The sequence below is a fragment of the Rhinoraja longicauda genome, chromosome 8 (assembly GCF_053455715.1).
Source record: "Rhinoraja longicauda isolate Sanriku21f chromosome 8, sRhiLon1.1, whole genome shotgun sequence".
NCBI classification, from domain to species: domain Eukaryota; kingdom Metazoa; phylum Chordata; class Chondrichthyes; order Rajiformes; family Arhynchobatidae; genus Rhinoraja; species Rhinoraja longicauda.
In genome coordinates this window covers 46,199,722-46,218,818 of record NC_135960.1, presented here as the reverse complement: position 1 = coordinate 46,218,818, position 19,097 = coordinate 46,199,722, and the positions used below count along the sequence as shown (strand labels likewise).

The 19,097-nt window shown below is 43.1% G+C and overlaps 1 protein-coding gene across 3 annotated transcripts in view; it reads right to left on the bottom strand.

Annotated features, from left to right (window-relative positions):
* Nucleotides 1-19,097, bottom strand: part of baz2ba (bromodomain adjacent to zinc finger domain, 2Ba) — a 185,235-nt gene that overhangs the window by 57,152 nt on the left and 108,986 nt on the right. For all 3 annotated transcript variants that reach the window (XM_078403833.1, XM_078403835.1, XM_078403832.1), the window contains 5 exons: nt 16,315-16,966; nt 12,204-12,482; nt 10,854-10,914; nt 6,639-6,747; nt 6,094-6,195 (listed from right to left, as the gene is read on the bottom strand). In XM_078403833.1, the coding sequence (XP_078259959.1) occupies nt 6,094-6,195; nt 6,639-6,747; nt 10,854-10,914; nt 12,204-12,482; nt 16,315-16,966 (1,203 nt within the window). The remainder of the gene's footprint in view (nt 1-6,093; nt 6,196-6,638; nt 6,748-10,853; nt 10,915-12,203; nt 12,483-16,314; nt 16,967-19,097) is intronic.

Here is a 19,097-nt window from a genome sequence, read left to right as displayed (position 1 = left end):
CACGCGGCCGGGACGATGGGGCGCGGCTGACCTGCCGACACATCGCAAAGTATTGTCGTCGCTCCGGGGCCGAGGGGAACATCCTCAAGGCGGAGGCCAGAGATGGCAGTCCGGTAGGCGGGCATCTCCCCGTCCGTTAGTTGGGCCTCCGCCAGGGCAGAATAATCAATGCCGGGTGCCACTTCTAACACGGCATTGATGGCGGGGCGAGACAATGCGTCGGCCACCCGGTTTTCCTTCCCCTCGATAAAGCGGATGGAGGTGGTGAATTCTGATATGTAGGCCAACTGGCGCTGCTGTCGGGCGGACCATGGGTCGGAGACCTTTGCCAGGGCGAAAGTGAGTGGCTTGTGGTCCGTGTAAGCGGTGAACGGGCGGCCCTCCAGAAAATAGCGGAAGTGACGAACGGCCAGGTACAGGGCGAGGAGCTCGCGGTCGAAAGCGCTGTACTTCTTCTGGGCGTTGTCGAGGTGCCGGCTGAAGAAGGCCAGGGGGCGCCAACCCCCGTCCGTGAGTTGCTCCAGTACGGCACCAACCGCGAACTCTGAGGCGTCCACCGTAAGGGCTGTCGGGGCATCCTCCCGTGGGTGAACAAGCAGCACAGCCCGAGCCAGGGCCTCCTTCGCGCCGTCAAAGGCTGTTACGGCCTCGTCGGTCCACACGACGGTCTTACGCTTGCCCGCCAGCAGCTCGTATAGCGGCCGCATGATGTGGGCCGCGGACGGCAGGAACCGGTGATAAAATGCCACCATGCCGACGAACTCCTGCAGGCCACGCACCGAGGATGGACGGGGAAACCGGCGGATGGCGTCTACTTTGTCCGGCAGGGGAACCGCTCCTTGCGAGGACACACGGTGGCCGAGAAAGTCGATTGTGGCCACGCCAAAGCGGCACTTGGCGAGGTTTATGGCCAACCCGTGTTCGCTGAGCCGCTGGAAAAGCTGCCGGAGGTGGGCACAGTGCTCCTGCCGCGAGCGGCTGGCTACCAACATGTCGTCAAGGTAGACAAATAGGAAATCCAGCCCGCGGCACACGCCGTTCATTAACCGCTGAAATGACTGCGCGGCGTTCTTGAGGCCGAACGGCATCCGTACGAACTCGTAGAGTCCGAACGGCGTGATGATTGCCGTCTTGGGTACATCCTCCGGGTGGACCGGGATCTGGTTGTAACCTCGCACCAGATCCACCTTTGAAAATATCGTGGCCCCAGCCAAATGGGCGTTGAAGTCCTGGATGTGGGGCACGGGGTATCGGTCCTCGGCGGTAGCGACGTTCAGCCGCCGATAATCCCCGCAAGGCCTCCAGCCCCCGTTTGCCTTGGGGACCATGTGGAGTGGAGATGCCCATGGGCTGTTGGAAGGGCGGACGATCCCCAAGGACTCCATCGTGCGGAACTCCTGTCGTGCCAGGCGTAGTTTCTCAGGCGGGAGTCGGCGTGCTCGTGCGTGGAGGGGTGGGCCGGTAGTTGTGATATAATGGTACACCCCATGCTTAGGGGTCGACGACCGGAATTGCGGGGCCATAATATCCGGAAAGTCCGCCAGCACCCGAGCGAAATGGGAGTCCACGGACGACAGCGGGCGTATAATGGGGTCATTCAGCCGCAACGCGATGGGCTCCATCGTGGCGGAGTGGACCAAGCGCTGCTGCCTGACGTCCACGAGGAGAGAATGAGCCGGAGAAAGTCGGCCCCGAGCAACGGCTGGGAGACGTCGGCGATCGTAAACAGCCACGTAAAATGACTGGCGCCGAAAACGATGTGGACCGTGCGGACGCCATATGTCTGAATAATGCTCCCATTTGCCGCGGTGAGGATGGGCCCCCGCTTCCCAGAACGAATGTCCAGCGGCGAAGGGGGCAGGATGCTCAGCTCCGCCCCGGTATCCACGAGGAAGCGGCTCCCGGACGGCCGATCCCAGGCGAAGAGGCGGTGAATCTGGCCGGCCGCCGCAGGGACTATTGGTAGCCGGCCCCGGCGTTTCCCGGAAACGTGCACGGCTGGCGGCATTGTCGGGCTGCCGCACCCCAGCGCTGGTGGTAATAACACCAGTACCTCTTGCTGGTGCTGGCTGGAGCCTGCTGATGTGGGACTGCAGGTGCACGACCCGCAATGGCCACCGGGGGCGATCTCGCAGGCCTCCGGGACGTAGCTGTCACTCCTTCCACAGCTCCCCCGCCCGACCGGAGAAAATCGGGCGCTTCTCGAGTGACGTTTAGCGCACTGACGTCATCACGGCGCGCCGCCCACAGCGCGTCCGCGCGCCTGCCGAGGGCCCGGGTGTCTTCAAAGGAGGCGTCTGTGAGCTGCAGGCGAATGTCGGCCGGCAGCAGGTGCAGGTACGTATATTCAAACATCAGGCACGGTCTGTGCCCGTCGAGCAGCGCGACCATCTCCTTCAGGAGGCTAGATGGGCGCCGGTCACCGAGGCCTGGCATGTGGAGGAGCCTTTCGGCCCGCTCCATTCGGGTTAGCCCGTAGGTTTGGAGCAGCAGCTCCTTAAGGGCTTTATATTTATCGTGGGCCGGTGGGTCCTGGAGGAACTCCGTTACCTCTTCGGCCGTGTCCTGGTCAAGGGCTCCCACCAGGTGGAAAAACCGGGTGTTATCCACTGTGATGCCCTGCAGCTGGAACTGGGCCTCCGCTTGGTAAAACCAAACGCGAGCCCGGGTGGTCCAGAAGGTCGGGAACTTGATTCCTACCGCGTCGACAGCTGGGGCCTGGTCGGCCTGCGAGCCGGACGGGCGGTCGGATTCTGCTTTTCTGTCCATCCTAATGAATGGACCGTCGAGGTCACCAATGTAGCGCGTCGATAAAGGCAAGGAGCCAGGTATTTCGGGAAGGTATATTTTATTGTATCGTGGGTCTCAGACGGGTCTAGTCTGCCGGAATCGCTTGGCGCCCAAACCTTGTCCTTATATACCTGAGTCCAGGACCGCCTCCCGGGACTGGTCCATTCCCGTGCCGAGGGGTCGGTAGTAGTATGGCCCGACCCTTGGGAGCCGCCACAAGCTCCATATTTTCCACTGTCAGATAACTCCTGGCCTTGAAGATTTACTGTATATCTTTTCACGCACACCGTATGCCAGGCTGGATACTTCCAATTTTTAAAATACTTTATTTCATTTAGAGTAGCTGCCTCTAGAAGACTTACAAATTCCCTTTCCCAATTTTAAAACATAAAGGAATCTGAGAGGCACTGAAGTCTGAACATCCAGGCATTCGTTTCTGTATTTTCTCAGAACATAGCAGAGAGAAAAGAGAATGGTCAGGGTGGCAAGCATCCTTGATAATATTTCCAGCCTTCCTGTAATGCATTGTGAAGATGGATTGAATGGAAGGTATTGACAAGCATGTGGTAGGCTGGGCTGTGTTCACCAATCTCTGCAGGTTCAGTCAATAAAGAGTAGGACAGTTCCCATATCAAGCCAAGATGCATACCATCAGAATACTTTCAATAGCGCATCAGTAGAAGTTCAAGAGAATCCTCGTGGATATGCCAAATCTTCTCAGATACCCAAGAAAACTCATTGCACCAGTGTTTTGCTGGTGATATGAATGCCAAGGAAACTGAAGCTTCTCTAGGGCAGATCCATTAATGAGGACAGTTCACAACCCTGCTTCGTTAGGACAACAAACAACTCTTCTGCCTTGCTTTGTTATCTTCAAGCGCCAGGTTGGTCTGACACCATGACAGAAGGTTCCCAATCTCTTTCCAGTAGTCTCAAGAGAATGGCATGGTGGCACAGTGGTAGAGTTGCCGCCTTACAGCGCCACAGAACTGGATTCAATCCTGACTACGGGTATTGTTTGTATGGAGTGTGTACGTTCTCCCCGTGACCTGCGTGGATTTTCTCCGGGATTTCCGTTTTCCTCCCACACTCCAAAAACGTACAGGTTTGTAGTTTCATTGGCTTGGTGTCATTGTAAATTGTCCCTAGTGTGTGTAGGATAGCGGAAGTATTTTGTGGGATTGTTGGTTGGCGCGGACTTGGTGGGCCGAAGGACTTGTTGCCATGCTGTATCTCTAAAACTAAAGAAAGTTTTGGCCATTTAAAACTGAGATATGTTATACGAATTCCCCGAGGCTCAGCTATTAAAGCACATTTAATTTCTTTCAATTTCTTTTAATTTCTTTTGTTATGTGCTCCATAACAAAACTGAGATAGTAGTACTAGATACACGGAAGAAACTTCTCATACAGATAAACTGGGATTCCTGGACAACCTACCAAACCTGTTAAACGCAATGGCAAGGTGCTCTTTGAACAGCACATTAGATGTGTATTGTCCGGGAAATGAACTGTCATTTAAGACTGAAATCATGATGGAATACAGTAAAATTGATAATCCAGCATTGTCAGGTCTTTGATGGTGCTGAACTAGCAGTTTTCCAGATCATAAGATGTTATTCCCTTCAATATTTAGTCACTTTTAGATGTCAAGCAATAATATTCTTTTGCTCGGTCTACCACAGGTACTGACCTCCCCACCATCGAAGGGGCCGACAGGCAGTGCTGCCTCAAGAAGGCAATTAATAACAAGGACCCACCTCACCCTGGCCATACTCCCTTTTCGCAACACCATTACCAGGATGATACAGGAGCCTGTTACCTCCAGATTCAAGAATGTCAGCCTTCAGATTTTTGAACCACCCTGGACAACCCAAACTTCAACCAGACCTCAGCAGCGAACCACTATGGAAATTTCACTACAATAGCTGCTCTACATACCTTGATTTTTGCAGTGTCAAGGTCCAATTCACTTAGAAAAAAATATTATTTATTGTACATTTATTTTTGCATCTAATATGCCTGTCAAACTACTGTAAGAATTTAGTTGTTTCAGTTCACATCTGCTGCATATGACAAATAAACACTCTTGACTCGAGATCTTGTACCAATTAATGATAAGGTAATACAGACGGGTACATGGAAATAGTTGGTCTCCTAATTCTGAGTTGGTGGCTTGTCCCAATTTTTTCACCTAGAATTTGGAACTTTTACAACTGAAATGAAGAATCATAAAATGTACATCATTTATAAATGTCTACATTTTGTACATGGCCTCCAGGACAAGTACTTTAACAACTGTATGTGCACATCTCAAGAGGATATTTTAAACCTCGGTATCAGGAACTACATTTGACTTGTTCCTTCTGCATGGGATTACTGTAAGAAATGTGATCTTTGAAATAAACCTCATGATTTTACAATTACTATTCTCAAACTAATGTAGTCTCCATGATCTGCATTGCTATTCAGAATATCTCAATTAAAACCTACATCCACATGTTTAAGTGGCTGTTGCTGCTGCATGTATGATTCTCATTTACAATTTTATAAAATGTTTGGTGCCAGACTTTCAGAAAAGCAAAATTAGTAGGTTTAATTGTTTCAAGAAAGATATAAAAATAACTGGTTTTATATCCATTGATATTTTTAATTAATTCTGAAGCATGTTCTATATACACACTAAGAAATGAAGTCTTGCTGGACTAAAAAAAAGTTACGAAGCTTCCGCTCCTCCTGACCTGCTTTCCTCAGGTTGATTGACCTTAAATAATGTTCAGATGTTATTGCTCCATACAAGAAATTTGATGATAAAAGTCTAATTTATAAATAATCATAAAAATTGCTGATGTTAAAATTGCTGATGCTCCTTTAGAAATAACAAGCCAGCAATAGTGATCCTATATTATCCAGGTTTAGCTTCCTCCACAACACTTCCTCCGTAACAGTCTCATACTAGGAGTACAAAGAACTAAATACAAAGTGCTGGAGTAACTCAGTGGTTCAGCAGGCTCTACGGAGGGAATGGACAGGTGACATTTTGGGTTGGGACTCTTCTTCAGACTTAGTAATTGGTACTTATAGAACCATTTACCATCTATTACCTTTTCTGACAAGTTTTGTTTTCCTTTCAAGCTTCATAATCTTCTCCATCTTTTGCACAAAGCTATAACATGCAACAGAATCAATCTGGGACAGTGGAAAATATCATAAACCGGAGCTTGAACCACAGATCATCTGGTTTAAGGTGCCTCATATGAAGTACAAAGCTATGACTGAAAAGACCATCCAAGGCTTGCATTACCTGAGGCCCATCCCTGGCTTCATAGAAGTCACCAATACTCATTTTTGAACTGAAGCTAAAGTTGTTCCTTGTAATGTCAGTTACTCCATTCCTTGTAAGGTACTGCAAAAGAGGAAATAAATACAAAGAATTATTAGAATCATGTATTTTTTTAAACGGACTTTACAAATAGTTAATAAAGACCAAACCTCTGAGAAGGTTTTTTAAACTAGCAACTTACACGGCAGGTAATTTTTAGAAATAAAGGATATCAATTAACACTGCAGTTCCAAACAGACCACTGCATGTTAACATTGCAAGCAATTACTGTAATTACTTTAAATGTTTTATCATGGAATTTTCCATCAGAAAGGATAAATCCCTGACATAGTTCACAAAGGTTTATTTTTAGGATGCAAACAAAATATTTTTACTATTGCAAAATGAAAAGTTGAAAAAATAAACAGTAGAACTTATTGCATAGGCGTGCAGAAAAGTAATTAATGTTATTTATAGGCTAACTGAATTCAATTGAGATTCAACAAGATTTAAGATGCACCAAATACCTTTATTACTTCAGGGTACTGACGAAGTTTCTTCCCACAAGGAGCATAATAAATCACCTCTCCCTGAAGCCGGCCACTAACAGTCTTAATTCGGGTTTCTCTCTGCCACCTAATAACAGAGAAACAAATTAATTTGAAATGACAAGCACCAATCTCAAACAGCTTCACTGTTGTTTCTCATGTACATGTTTAGGGTTTGGAACAGTAATATTTGAATACTGACCACTTCCCCCTTGCAAATGCTCATCACAGAATAAAAATTATTTTAGCTGCAAGAAAGGAACTGGCTGGGCTATGAAATAATTACCAACAATTTCCAGTGAATTACCGTGTGATTGAACGATTCCACGACCGCATCACTAGCCACTCAGACAACACAGAAAAAAAATCAATGTCGAGCAGCTACAGGGAAGTCACCCAGAAAGCTCATGTGTGCAAACAATGACCGCTCAGTTGAGAGAAAAGGAGAAAAGCTTCCTGAGGTATCCAGGTTGAGAACACGTGTTGATAGAAACAACCCATGCTGTAGATGATGTATGACATGAGGAAAATTATTAATTTGTTTCGTCTCTCCCTGCTTCGATTTGCAATTTGCAATGAAATAAAGGAAGGAAATGCAAAGATTCAAATTCTAATAAACATTCTGTACTCAAATGGGTTTGAGCATCTTTTAATTTCACTTGTGCATGACAGTACAAGTGCATTATGAATCATTCTGCTATTAGGTAACTGAAACGCTCAGTTAGGAAAGCAGCCCAGCATTATTTCTTACAAATCTATGGTGCGTATTCATTTAAGGAAATACTTATTGATCTCAATCCACTAAAGTGAGGAAACAGGAAGCAGAACACTACAGGCCAGAGAACTAGAAATTTGTAAATTTTTAAATACATGGAAATCATTATGTAAGTAGAGGCAGAACATAGCAAATAATAAAATAATTATGAAAGGTTAACAAAGTTCTACAAAAGGGAAACAATGTTTAACTTTATGAAAGGTATTTGGGGATGGAACGCGCAGGGATAAAAGGGACCCAACTGTTTGAGTTTCTGAAAGTCATTCAATAGACACAAAAAAAAAGATGCTGCACAAAGCATGTGATCATGGGGTTGGAGGTAATATTTTAGCATGGTTGCAGAAATTACCAACTAACAAAAAGATATGGGATAAATGGGTTATTTTTCAGAAACACGCAAGAAACTACAGATATTGGAATCCGGAGCAAAGAAAAATGTTGGAGGGACCCAGCAGGTCTGGCAGAATCTGCAGAGGTAACAGGACAGGCGATGTTTCAGGTCAGACCCCTTCATCAGACTGAATACAGTAAGGGAAGAAAGCTGGAAAAGAAATGTGGGGGCAGGGCAAAGCCTGGCAAGTGATCAGTGGATACAAGAGAGGGGGGTTTGATTGGCCAATGGGTGTAGTCAGTGACAAAGGCTAGAGGTGAAAAGGAAGCAAAAGGGTGTCAGTTAGTAAGAAGAGGAGTGAAATGTAAAGTTGGAGGGAGGGGTGCGGGTGGAAGGGGAAATAGGGACCCGGGATGGGGATGGGAAATGAGTGTACAACGGAGGGGAAAGGAACAGGGTGACTGGAGGATGTGGGAGGTGCTGGGAGAAATTGAAACACATTGAGGTGGGGGTGGAGGGTATGGGAAAGAAAGAAGTATTACTTGGAGAATTCTATGTAATGGAAAGATAGTGGATCACTATGTAGATTACAATAGCTACCATCTGGCAAAAAATTATGTCTTGTTGTTCCATAAGCATAAAACCTGAAAGCAAATAGAGGCTATTCATCCTATTACATCACTGCAAGCACTATGAAGGCCTATCGCCTTTCCCTTGAGTCAATAGCAGAAACAGGACTTTTGGCCCAAATCTAGGCCGATTGTATACTTATCTGCACAAGTTTCCATAACAGTGTTCAATGCTTCGACTACTTATCAACTTGACTTTTTCAAAGCCATGCAAAAGTCAGCATCTTTCCCATGTTCTGCTTAGGTTTTGAATGTCAGATCACAATGTTTAGAAAATAAATCCCTTAGCTATCTTCCTTCTTTATTAGTTCAATGGGCTTTGAGGTTTTTTACCTAATTTACATCTTCAACATTTTCTGTACCCCAATAAATCATTACAAAATTATGCATTTCTATCATTGCCTCATAATTATAGTCAATTACCTCTGGGATCATCTTGCAACATCCTTCTATGAACCTGCTTGATATCATAATTCACCCAAACTAAAGGTAGTATTGTAAGAACATATAAAGCACTGATTTTCATACTTTTAGCTTTATTGCATTGTGGTTTTATTCTATATTTTATTGATATTTCCACCCTATTTGCCGCTTTAGAGTATTCATATAAATGAAGTCCCACCCATGTTGTGCAACTACACCATTAAAAATAGTGAGATTTCCACTCTAGGCATATAGCAAGCGCACGTACACACGCACGCACGCGCACACACACACACACATGTATACATAACGCGCTGCCAGGGATGGTGGAAGCAGATATATTAGCGGCATTTAAATGACTTTTGGATAGGCATATGGATATGCAGGGAATAGAGAAATATGGATTATGTGCAGGTTATTTAAGTGATGGTCTTTGCATCATGTTCAGCACAGACATTGTGGGCCAAAGGGTCTGTTCTTGTGCTGTACTGTTCTGTGTGTTCTATATAAAGTATACCCAGTCCCTCAGTTGAATACATTATGAACCACCACTGGATTCGGTGCTGAGCCCAGCCACGAAACAGTGGGGCAGATTGTCTCCATCTGCCCGCTGACACTTTCAGCATTTCTGAGCTGTGCATGTGTGTGTAATCTAGACTTCACGTCCCTGTGACCATAAAGCCAATCCTCTCATTTTTCCCTGCACTGACGCCTAACTTCTTTAATTTTTTCCTGTTCTTCAGTGTTTTTAGTTTTAGCACTGTTCGGCACAAACATTGTGGGCCGAATGGTCTATTCTTGTTCTACTGTTCTATGTTTTAGTTTTTGCTGGTTCATTTTCCTGCTATCGCCAATACAAAAGCTAGAAAACCGAAATAAAAACATAAAATGCAGGAACCATCTGAGGAGTGAGATATAAGATTAACATTTCAGATCAATATCCTTTCAAGGACATTGATCTGAGGTTTTAGCTCTACTGCATCCATACAGGCAGCCAGAGCTATAAAGTACTTTCTCTGGTTTTAACAATTTCTTTGGTTAGAAAATCTATTAAAAAAATTACATGGTGGGAAGATTAAAGTTAAGCGTCACAGGCAAAACATCACATGTGAAGATTTATGGGTGAATCTTAACAAGCAGTAACAGCAATGAGAGAAACATCTCCTGCATCTGACAAATTGGAGTATTGATAGAAAACGGTGAGGTTGCACAGAAATGCAGTAGTTTAGATTAATTTAGAGATATAGTGCAGAAACAGGCCCTTCAGCCCAACGAGTCCGTGTTGACCAGACATCCCTGTACACCAGCACTATAATAGGGACAATTTACAATTTTTACCGAAGCCAAATTAACCTACAAACCGGTACTTCTTTGGAGTGTGGGTGAAAACCGGAGCATTCGGGGAAAACCCATGTGGTCACGGGGAGAATGTACAAACTCCATACAGACAGCACCCATGGTCAGGATCGAACCTGGGTCTCTGTCACTGTAAGGCAGCAACTCCACTGCTGCACCACCGTGCCACCTTCTAGTAGTAAAGTAGAGTAACAAATATTACCCTGAAGGAATTTTCTAGACAAATCTATTACACAGTTGTTCAGAATGGGCAACACGCCATACTGATTTGAACATAAAGGATTGCAGTAAGTCAATGGAGGAAAATAATTCAATTTATACAACATCTTTCATGTTCTCAATAAATCCCAAAGTGCTTTCCAACAACGCTTTGGCTCTTCAAATTGTATTAGAGTGTAGCATTGAACTGGACAAAAATATCTGGTCAGCCAATCCTAGGAATAAATCTTTTACAAATGATGTAATCTTTCCCTTGTTTCACTACAGTAAGAATCCATGTCAGGAATACCACTTTCCACTGCTAATAAAGAACATCACATCAAAACATTCTCCCAAATGACTTTCTCTTTTAAATTACAATTACATGATTTGTCCTACAAGACTGGATGGAACAGCGCACTTTAAGAATTCAACTGGAATACAACATATAATCTACAAGGTATTAAACATAAAACAATTACCCATATTCCAAAGGGATACGCAGCTCTTTTTCATCTGTGACTCTTCTTCTTTTACCTGAACCTGCAAAAAGGAAAATCATGGTTACTATTTTTTTTAAAGTATCAGAGTTAACAAAGTAAAATATTTGCATTACCAATATGCAGGAGTCATATAGTATGAAATATAAATATTGAAGAACATTATGAAATGTTACTATTGTAAAATTTCTTCTGGATTTCAATTTGCTTAACTGAGAGTTTCATCCGATTTTAGGGTAGAGACATAGATATGGTAAGTAGTCAGATCTTTTTTCCCAGGATGGGAATGACCAACACTAGAACTGTCCAACATAATAGCTGTGAGGGGGAAATTTGCAGGGCAGGTTTTATTTGCACAGAGAATGGCAGGGGCCTGGAAAACACTGCCAAGGGTGGTGGCGGAGGCAAATATGAAAGTGGCATTTAAGAGGCTTGTAGATAAGCACATGGAAATGCAGTGAATAGAGAGATATGGATTATGTACAGGCAGATATGATCGGCTTAACGTTTTATTGTGTTTGGCACAAACATTGTGGGCAGAGGGACCATTCCTGTGCTGACATCTATTACAATTCCTTCATCAATCATCACAGTTAGCTCAGAAAAAAGACTAATCTGGTTAGTCAAATATGACATACTTTTAGCAATTCTGTGCTGGCTCACCTTTAATCAAATCAACACTTGCTGACTTTTTCTGTGAATAATGTTTTTAAACTTATTCTACAACCTAGGTTCAACTGAATAGGAAGAGCAAGCACTCCCTAAAGAACTTTGCATCACCTTCATCTCCTTGTCCATTCTTCCAGCATTTTTTCCTGATCATCCGTCAGGCCACACAAGCGCCACCATACAATTCTGCATTTAGAAGCCTGGCCTTGCACATCAAACTTAGAATGGGGTGAGGTCAACTTTTTGAAAATGTCAGAAGGGTTGGAGAGACTGCTCCTACACACACGCATGCGCAAGCACGCACGCAAGCACGCACATACACACAAACATGCACACACATTTTAAACTACCTCACTTAGTTGCGCTACCACAGGATCTTCCCATGTCCTAAGCTCTGGAGTTCTCCAACTCTGAAATTCTCTTTCATCCTCTCGGGCATTCCTTTCAATTTATCTTCAAGCAAGTATAAGCCCTAATAACTCATGTTATACTTAATGCTAGATTTGTTGACAACCTTCTTGTGAAGTGGCTTTTTTTTTAAAAAGAACATTAGTGGTGCTATACAAATGCAATAAACATTTTCCAGGAAGAAACTGCTGTCTTGAGGAAAAGTGGAAAATAAACTAGCAGGTAGATGAGATGGGGAAAGAAGGTAAATGTTACCAGAAGGTGTAGATGGCCCATATGAAGATGACGGAGTCCCTCTGTAAGTGTGTGATGTAGATCCTGAGGGCAATGAACTAGATGACGACTTTGAAGTTTTCACTACACTGGGATCACTGGCCGTAGAGTGGGCTGACTGACAAGAAGCGGTATGACTCGAATGACTAGCTTTGTGGAATTTACGAGGAATGTCATCTTCATTTTCCGTTTCAGGATCATCATCTTCCTTAATGTCATTGTCGGATCCATCCGTTTCCGTCTCTGTGTCACTGTCGGCCTCTAATTGAATGAAAAAAATTGATAAACATTATTAGGACTTCCATGAATCACATGCAGCTGTACCAAATCTGAAGTTATTTCTCATGTCACGAGCCATAAATATTGCTGTTATTTTGAAGTTCTAACTTAATCACTTTTATCACTATAAATCCATTACATAGAAATCTTATTTGCATTTCTGAAGTAAGTCAATACATTATTAATGTACATATGTGAAATTGTGTGCCTAATTCCTTCACATTTTCTATGCATTGCAGTTATACAGCATACATGTTCCTTGCTCATAAGGCCATTAAAGATACATTTCTGTGCAAAAATTGTTCCTTCAAATTTCACTGCTTTTGTGGTGTAAATTTGATGTCATGATCATATCTTCTATGTAGTGATAATTATTTATAAAGTTATGCAAGAATTAAAAATAAGAAGGAGCTGTTTTGCTAGCTTTAACATCACTTTGGCTACATGATGGGTCACATATCAGCATTTGTGAAAGTGGCATAGAGATCTTTAGTTGTGAGGTTCACAAAATTAGTGTCAGGTTTCCCAATGTAATGCTGTACTGAAATTATTGGTTTCAACACTCTGTTTGTCATCAACATACAAGTTCTCACTGCCATTGAGACATAGCTGATTGCAGCACATACTATTAGTCGTGTCTCGACCCAACGTGTCACCAATTCCTTCTATCCAGAGATGCTGCCTGTCCCGCTGAGTTACTCCAGCATTTTGTGTTTATCTTCAGTGTAATCCAGCATCTGCAGTTCCTTCCTACACTATTAAAGGATATGCAGCAATACAAGCAAGGAAGGAATGTTAGTACTGAGGAAGGGTCTCGACTGATAAAACAATGTAATGAATGGGAATAGGGTGCGGCAGCGCTCTCCACAGGGTCAAAAGGCAATCGACAGGCAAGATGAATGGTCCTTGATCATGGGGACCTCCAGGATTATAGCCAGGTCCACAGCAGGAGGTTGCCAGAGAGATCTTGGTCAAGGCAATCTGTGAATGCTTGCCCTTTGGGGAAAGCTGAAAAATGTTCACTAGGCATGCTTCTGGTGGTCTGCAAGTCCTCTCGATTAACAATTTTGGGTGACTCCACAATGCAGCAATGGGCAACAAATTATGAAATGTGGCAGCCTGGAATAATTTCTGAGCCTCAAAAGCTGAGAGTAACCTTTGTCCTACCGTCCAAGGGAATGCATAGGAGCCCACAAAGCTGCCGGAAGCAAGTTTGAACAAAGTATAGTCTGAATAGGAAAATAAATGCAGATGCTGGTACAAATCAAAGGTATCACAAAATGCTGGAGTAACTCAGCGGGTCAGGCAGCATCTCTGGAGAGAAGGAATGGGTGACGTTTCGGGTCGAGACCCTTCCTCAGACTGATGTCTAAGTATAGTCTGAATGTTGGCCCTCCATATTGTAAAGTTTCCAAGAAAATGGGATTCTTGTCCCTGAGTTAGCCACTGTTATTTTTCCAGCACAGTGAGGTTGAAAATCTTACTATTCGTGAACTGCGCATGTCGCACTGCTGTTGACAGATGCCAGTGACACAAAAATAAATAATGGAGAAAAACATGCCACATTGCCTGGAGTTGCATTTTTCAATTTGTGCGAGGATGTCTAGAAATGTGTACAAAATTATTTAATTCCAGGTTAAGCCAATTTTCAACCATAGACTGCTTTTTTTGAGTTCTCAAACAAAATTCTTGAAATCAGTTTTTAAAAAGTTCAGTGCAATGCATATACTGAAGAATGAAAAACCAATAGAAACACAAAAATCTGCAGATGCTGGAATCTTGGTCTAAACAAAGTGCTGGAGGAACTCAGTGAATCAGGCAGCATGGAGGAAATGGAGAGGCAATGTTTGGGGTCGGGACCATTCTCTTTTGTCAATCATAGCAAAATTGATTACAACCAATTATTTCTCAGATTGCAAATATGCCGTTTATATACATTGGCAAAAGGCATTTGTATGCAGAGGTTGATTAGACTCCCTTTATACAGATGAGAAACCATCTTAGTCATTCAAACTGGTTGGAATAAAAAAAAGTCCTGCGAATTTTCTTTTAACAGGTCGCTTGTTTTAAAGGGAGATTTAGATTTCTTTTTTAGATTTAAAGATACAGTGCAGAAACAGGCCCTTCGGCCCACCGGGTCCGCGCCGCCCAGCGATCCCCGCACATTAACACTATCCTACACCCACTAGGGGCAATTTTTACATTTGCCCAGCCAATTAACCTACAAACTTGTACGTCTTTTGAGACATGATTCATTTATAGAGCCTTGAGCAAACAAATTGGTAGAAAGGAACTATAATTGGAGGGTTTTATTTAAACATTTCTGCTCAGTACTGAGAATTCAGGTGTTATTTTAGTTAAGCATTTGTGCTCAAAAAAATCTGCTTCTTTCACATTGCTATTCCTTTAGTTTTCATGGTTAAATAAAGCAATTAAAATTAAAAATTGTTTGTTCTTCTGAAGATTAAATTATCATACCAACAAGCAAAATGCATCATTAAACTAGAGTGACAACATCATGATTCTCTCAGTTTTGTGCTATATCCAAGTGCCAGCAATTGTCTTTGTCAGATTTTTTGTTCTACAATAAATGCTTCTCGACAGGAACACATTCACAAGTTGGGCAGGTAATGATCTTAAGAGCCGTGCAGTAGCTGAAAATGAACTAGCATGATTCACATGCATTGCGCTTGAGCAAAAAATATTTATCACTTAGCATTATTTATAACCAGTTGCTAGACGGAAGCCTTTCCTCAGAAAGGAATTGAAGTCAGGCCAACAGACATGGCAAAAGAAAGTATTGAAACAAAATGCTTTTCCTACAAAAATGTGTTGGGAATAAAGAAATAAAGGAATACCGTATTAACCACAATCTTACTTTAGTACAATAAATAATAAGATTATTCATTAATCCATATAAATCTATTTTATTGGTTGTCAGATGGCAAAGTAAATAAACAAATGAAGGATTAAATGCTGCTTAATACTGTGTAATAAATGCTACACAACAAACCAAGAAAATCTTGAATATTATGGGTCCATCGTAACACTGCACTGTCATGTTTGCTAACTGAAATCATTCTATGCATTGCACACTAACACTTATGAAGAGATTATAGTGATTCAACTAGATAATGAGGAATTAAATGCTCTGTGTCAGAACCTACTTTTAAAATTTGATACATTTGAAACAATATATAAATAGAATATTCATGTGGGAAAATATTGAATTTGACTGATTTTAAATGTCGGGCAAGGCTGTTGGGCAAAATTCATCTCAGAGACATAAGATGGGAAATGATAAACAAGCATCATGTTTTATACTCCACTGGTTTCCTTTTCCAATAATTTCAAGGCGCAGGAAGATAAGCAGAGTATTGTCCATTTTAGAACACAGAACAATATAGCACAGGAACAGGTGCTTCAGCCCACAATGTCTATGCCAAACATGATGCCAAGACCAACACTTATTTACCTGCACATGATCCACATCCCTCCATGCCTAACATATCCACGTGCCTATGCAGAGGTCTCTTCAATGCCACTCTCACATCTCTCCACCACCATCCCCCAGCAGTGCGCTCCAGGCACTCTGTGTAAAATAAAAACCTGTCCCAGTCATCTCCTTCAAACTCTGCTTAAAGATATGCCCTCTAGTACTACATTTGATATTTCTATCCTGGGAAAAAGATTCTGACTGTTTACCCTATCTATACCTCTCATAATTTTATATACTTCATTTTGCACTAACAAACAATTTAACACCTTCATTTTGTTGAAAACCTCCATTTAATAAAAGTCTTAAAATTCTAACCTGATTGACTGTCAATAGAATCATCGTCATCATCATCGTCATCATCATCATCATCATCGTCATCGTCATCATCGTCATCATCATCATCTGACTCATCAGAGTCCTTGCTACTTGGGACATCTGAATCAATTCCTCTGAACTGATCGGCCAAAGACTTGGTAGAAGGATGCTGCTGTTGCTGTTGAATAGGTGCAGTGATCTTAATGCTCACTGATTTGTCATGAGCTGAACTCTGGGATAGTACAGGAGAGGTAGAATGTCGAACTGGTGTCACGTGATTGCTAGAATGATTCTTTAAATTAGTACCCAGTAGAATTAGTGGAAAGGGTGCACCGCTACCAGAGTTTGTAATTCTATCAGTATTCTTAATTTGGATTCTAGATTTGGTCGTAAGTGCCAATGGGGCTTCCTGAATGACACTCTGAATTACTCCATTAGGTTGCTGCTGCACAAGTGCACTTGTTATCGAAGGGCTTGATTGGTTACCATCAACTGGAGGCAGCTTCTGGTGTGCTGGTGAACTAGCAGCAGATTTTGGACTAGACAAAGGGGTCTGGAAGCTCTTGTTACCACCAGCTGCTGCCTTCTTCTGGGCCTTGTACTGCTCTTGCTGTTTCTTTAATTGTGCTGGAAATGACTGTTTAAATAGTTCCTGTAAATAAAACAGAATATTGAATTAATAACCAAGAATGCAATGACCAAGAGCATAAAGGCAATATAAATTAAAGGCAATTTTTGCTCACGCCAGTACAAAGTTTCTGGCCAAAAGTACAATTTTCTTCAGGATACCCAGTAGAAGCATATGCGACAGATCTCACATATATCAATCATATTAAATCCATACCATTAAAAGGCAAAAAGTAAAATCCTAAATCTCAATAGTCAGTCACATATTAACAAAGATTGTGAGTAAAACAATACACATCTCCAGATATAGACACAAAGTGCTGGAGTAACTCAGGTCAGACAGCATCTCTGGAGGACCTGGATTGGTAACCTCCAGAGATGCTGCCTGACCCGCTGAGTCATTCCAACCCTTGGTGTCTTTTTTGTAAACCAGCATCTGCAGTTCCTTGCATCTACATCTCCAGATGCCTATCTGCGGTTCACAGCCCACTCATGCACATTAACACTTGGAGACAACCTAAAAGGAGGAAAATGGAGCAGAAAATCTATCTAAATTATTACAGCAGTTCTTGTAGCCAACCACCATTCGATCCCACCCACATTTTGTAAAGTCTGACCTTCGAGCTGCATTTCTACTCCAGACTTAAAAGTAGAAACTGAAGCAGGAAGATGAGTACAGAAAGTCAGACGGTTAAGGTCTCAAGAAGCAGACAAGTTCCTACGAGACTGCTTTGAGTTGATGGATTGGTCCACATTCAAGGACTCGGCTGTCAACCTGAACGAGCTTACCATTGCCGTCACAGGTTTGTTCAGTAAGTGTGCAGAGAACTGCATGCCAAAGGTGTCAATTTGCGTATTCTACAAACAGAAACCATGGATGAACCTTGAGATCCAAACCCTAGTGAAGACCCAGTCTGAGAAGTTCAAATCAAGTGATCCCGAACACATTAGAAATCTAGGTACAATCTTCGCAAAGCCATCAGGGTCGCCAAGAGACAATTCCAGATCAATCTAGATTACCAGACTAAGTACACAGGCACATCAATTGTGGCGAGGCTTGAATGCTTGAAGAGGTTAACAAGCGGAGCCAGGCGGAATCGCTGGCAACAGTGTGTACCTACCCAAAGAGCTCTATGAAATGTATTCTACGCTCATTTTCAAAAGAAAGTCAGTGGGATTACGTCACCTGTCCTGACAGCTCCAGATGCGCCGGTACTTAGTCACCGTCTCACATGTCAGATCAGCCTTCATGATAGTGAACCGGTGGAAAGTGGTCTTCCCAGATAGGCTCCCCCCTTGTTCTCAGAACCTGCCCAGACCAGCTGGTAAGAGTATTCACAAATATTTTTCATCTCTCCCTACTCCAATTTGAGGTGCCCATCTGCTTTCAGAAGACTACTATCATCCCAGTGCCAAAGGAAAACAAGATAGTATGCCTGAATTACTACCGTCCAATGGCTCTGATATCCACCATCACGACCTGCTTCAAAAGGCTGATCATAGTACACATCAACTCCACTTTCCCAGCCAGCCTTGATCCACTGAAATGTGTCTATCACTGCAATAGGTCCACATCAGATGCTATCTCCCTGACTCTACTCATCCCTGGAATGTCTGGATAACGTTCCAGATATGTCACACTCCTATATATTGACAATAACTCCATCTTCAATACCACAATTTCAACCAAATTCATCCCCAAACACCTGAACCCAAGTCTCAGCTCCCCCCTCTGCAACTGGATCCTTGACTTTACGACCCATAGCCTGCAATCAATAACGATAGGCAACAAAACATCCTCAGTATCGGTGCCCTGGAAGGCTGCATTCTCAGCTGCTTACTATGTTATCAACTGCTCTAACTCCATTTACAAGTTTGCAGATAACACCACTGCAATGGGCTGGATCTCAAACAATAACAAAACAGGGAAGAAAGGAGATCAAGAACTTCGTAGCATGATGTCAAAGCAGCCACCTCTCAATGCCTGCAAAACAGAGGAGCTGGTCATCGACTTCAGGAAGCGGTGAAGCACGTGCCCCAGTCTGTATAAATGGTGCTGTAGTGGAGACACCAAAGAGCTTCAAGACTCCAGGTATAAATATAACCAACAATTTGTTCTGGTCTGACAACAATGACACGACAGCCAGGAAAGCGCA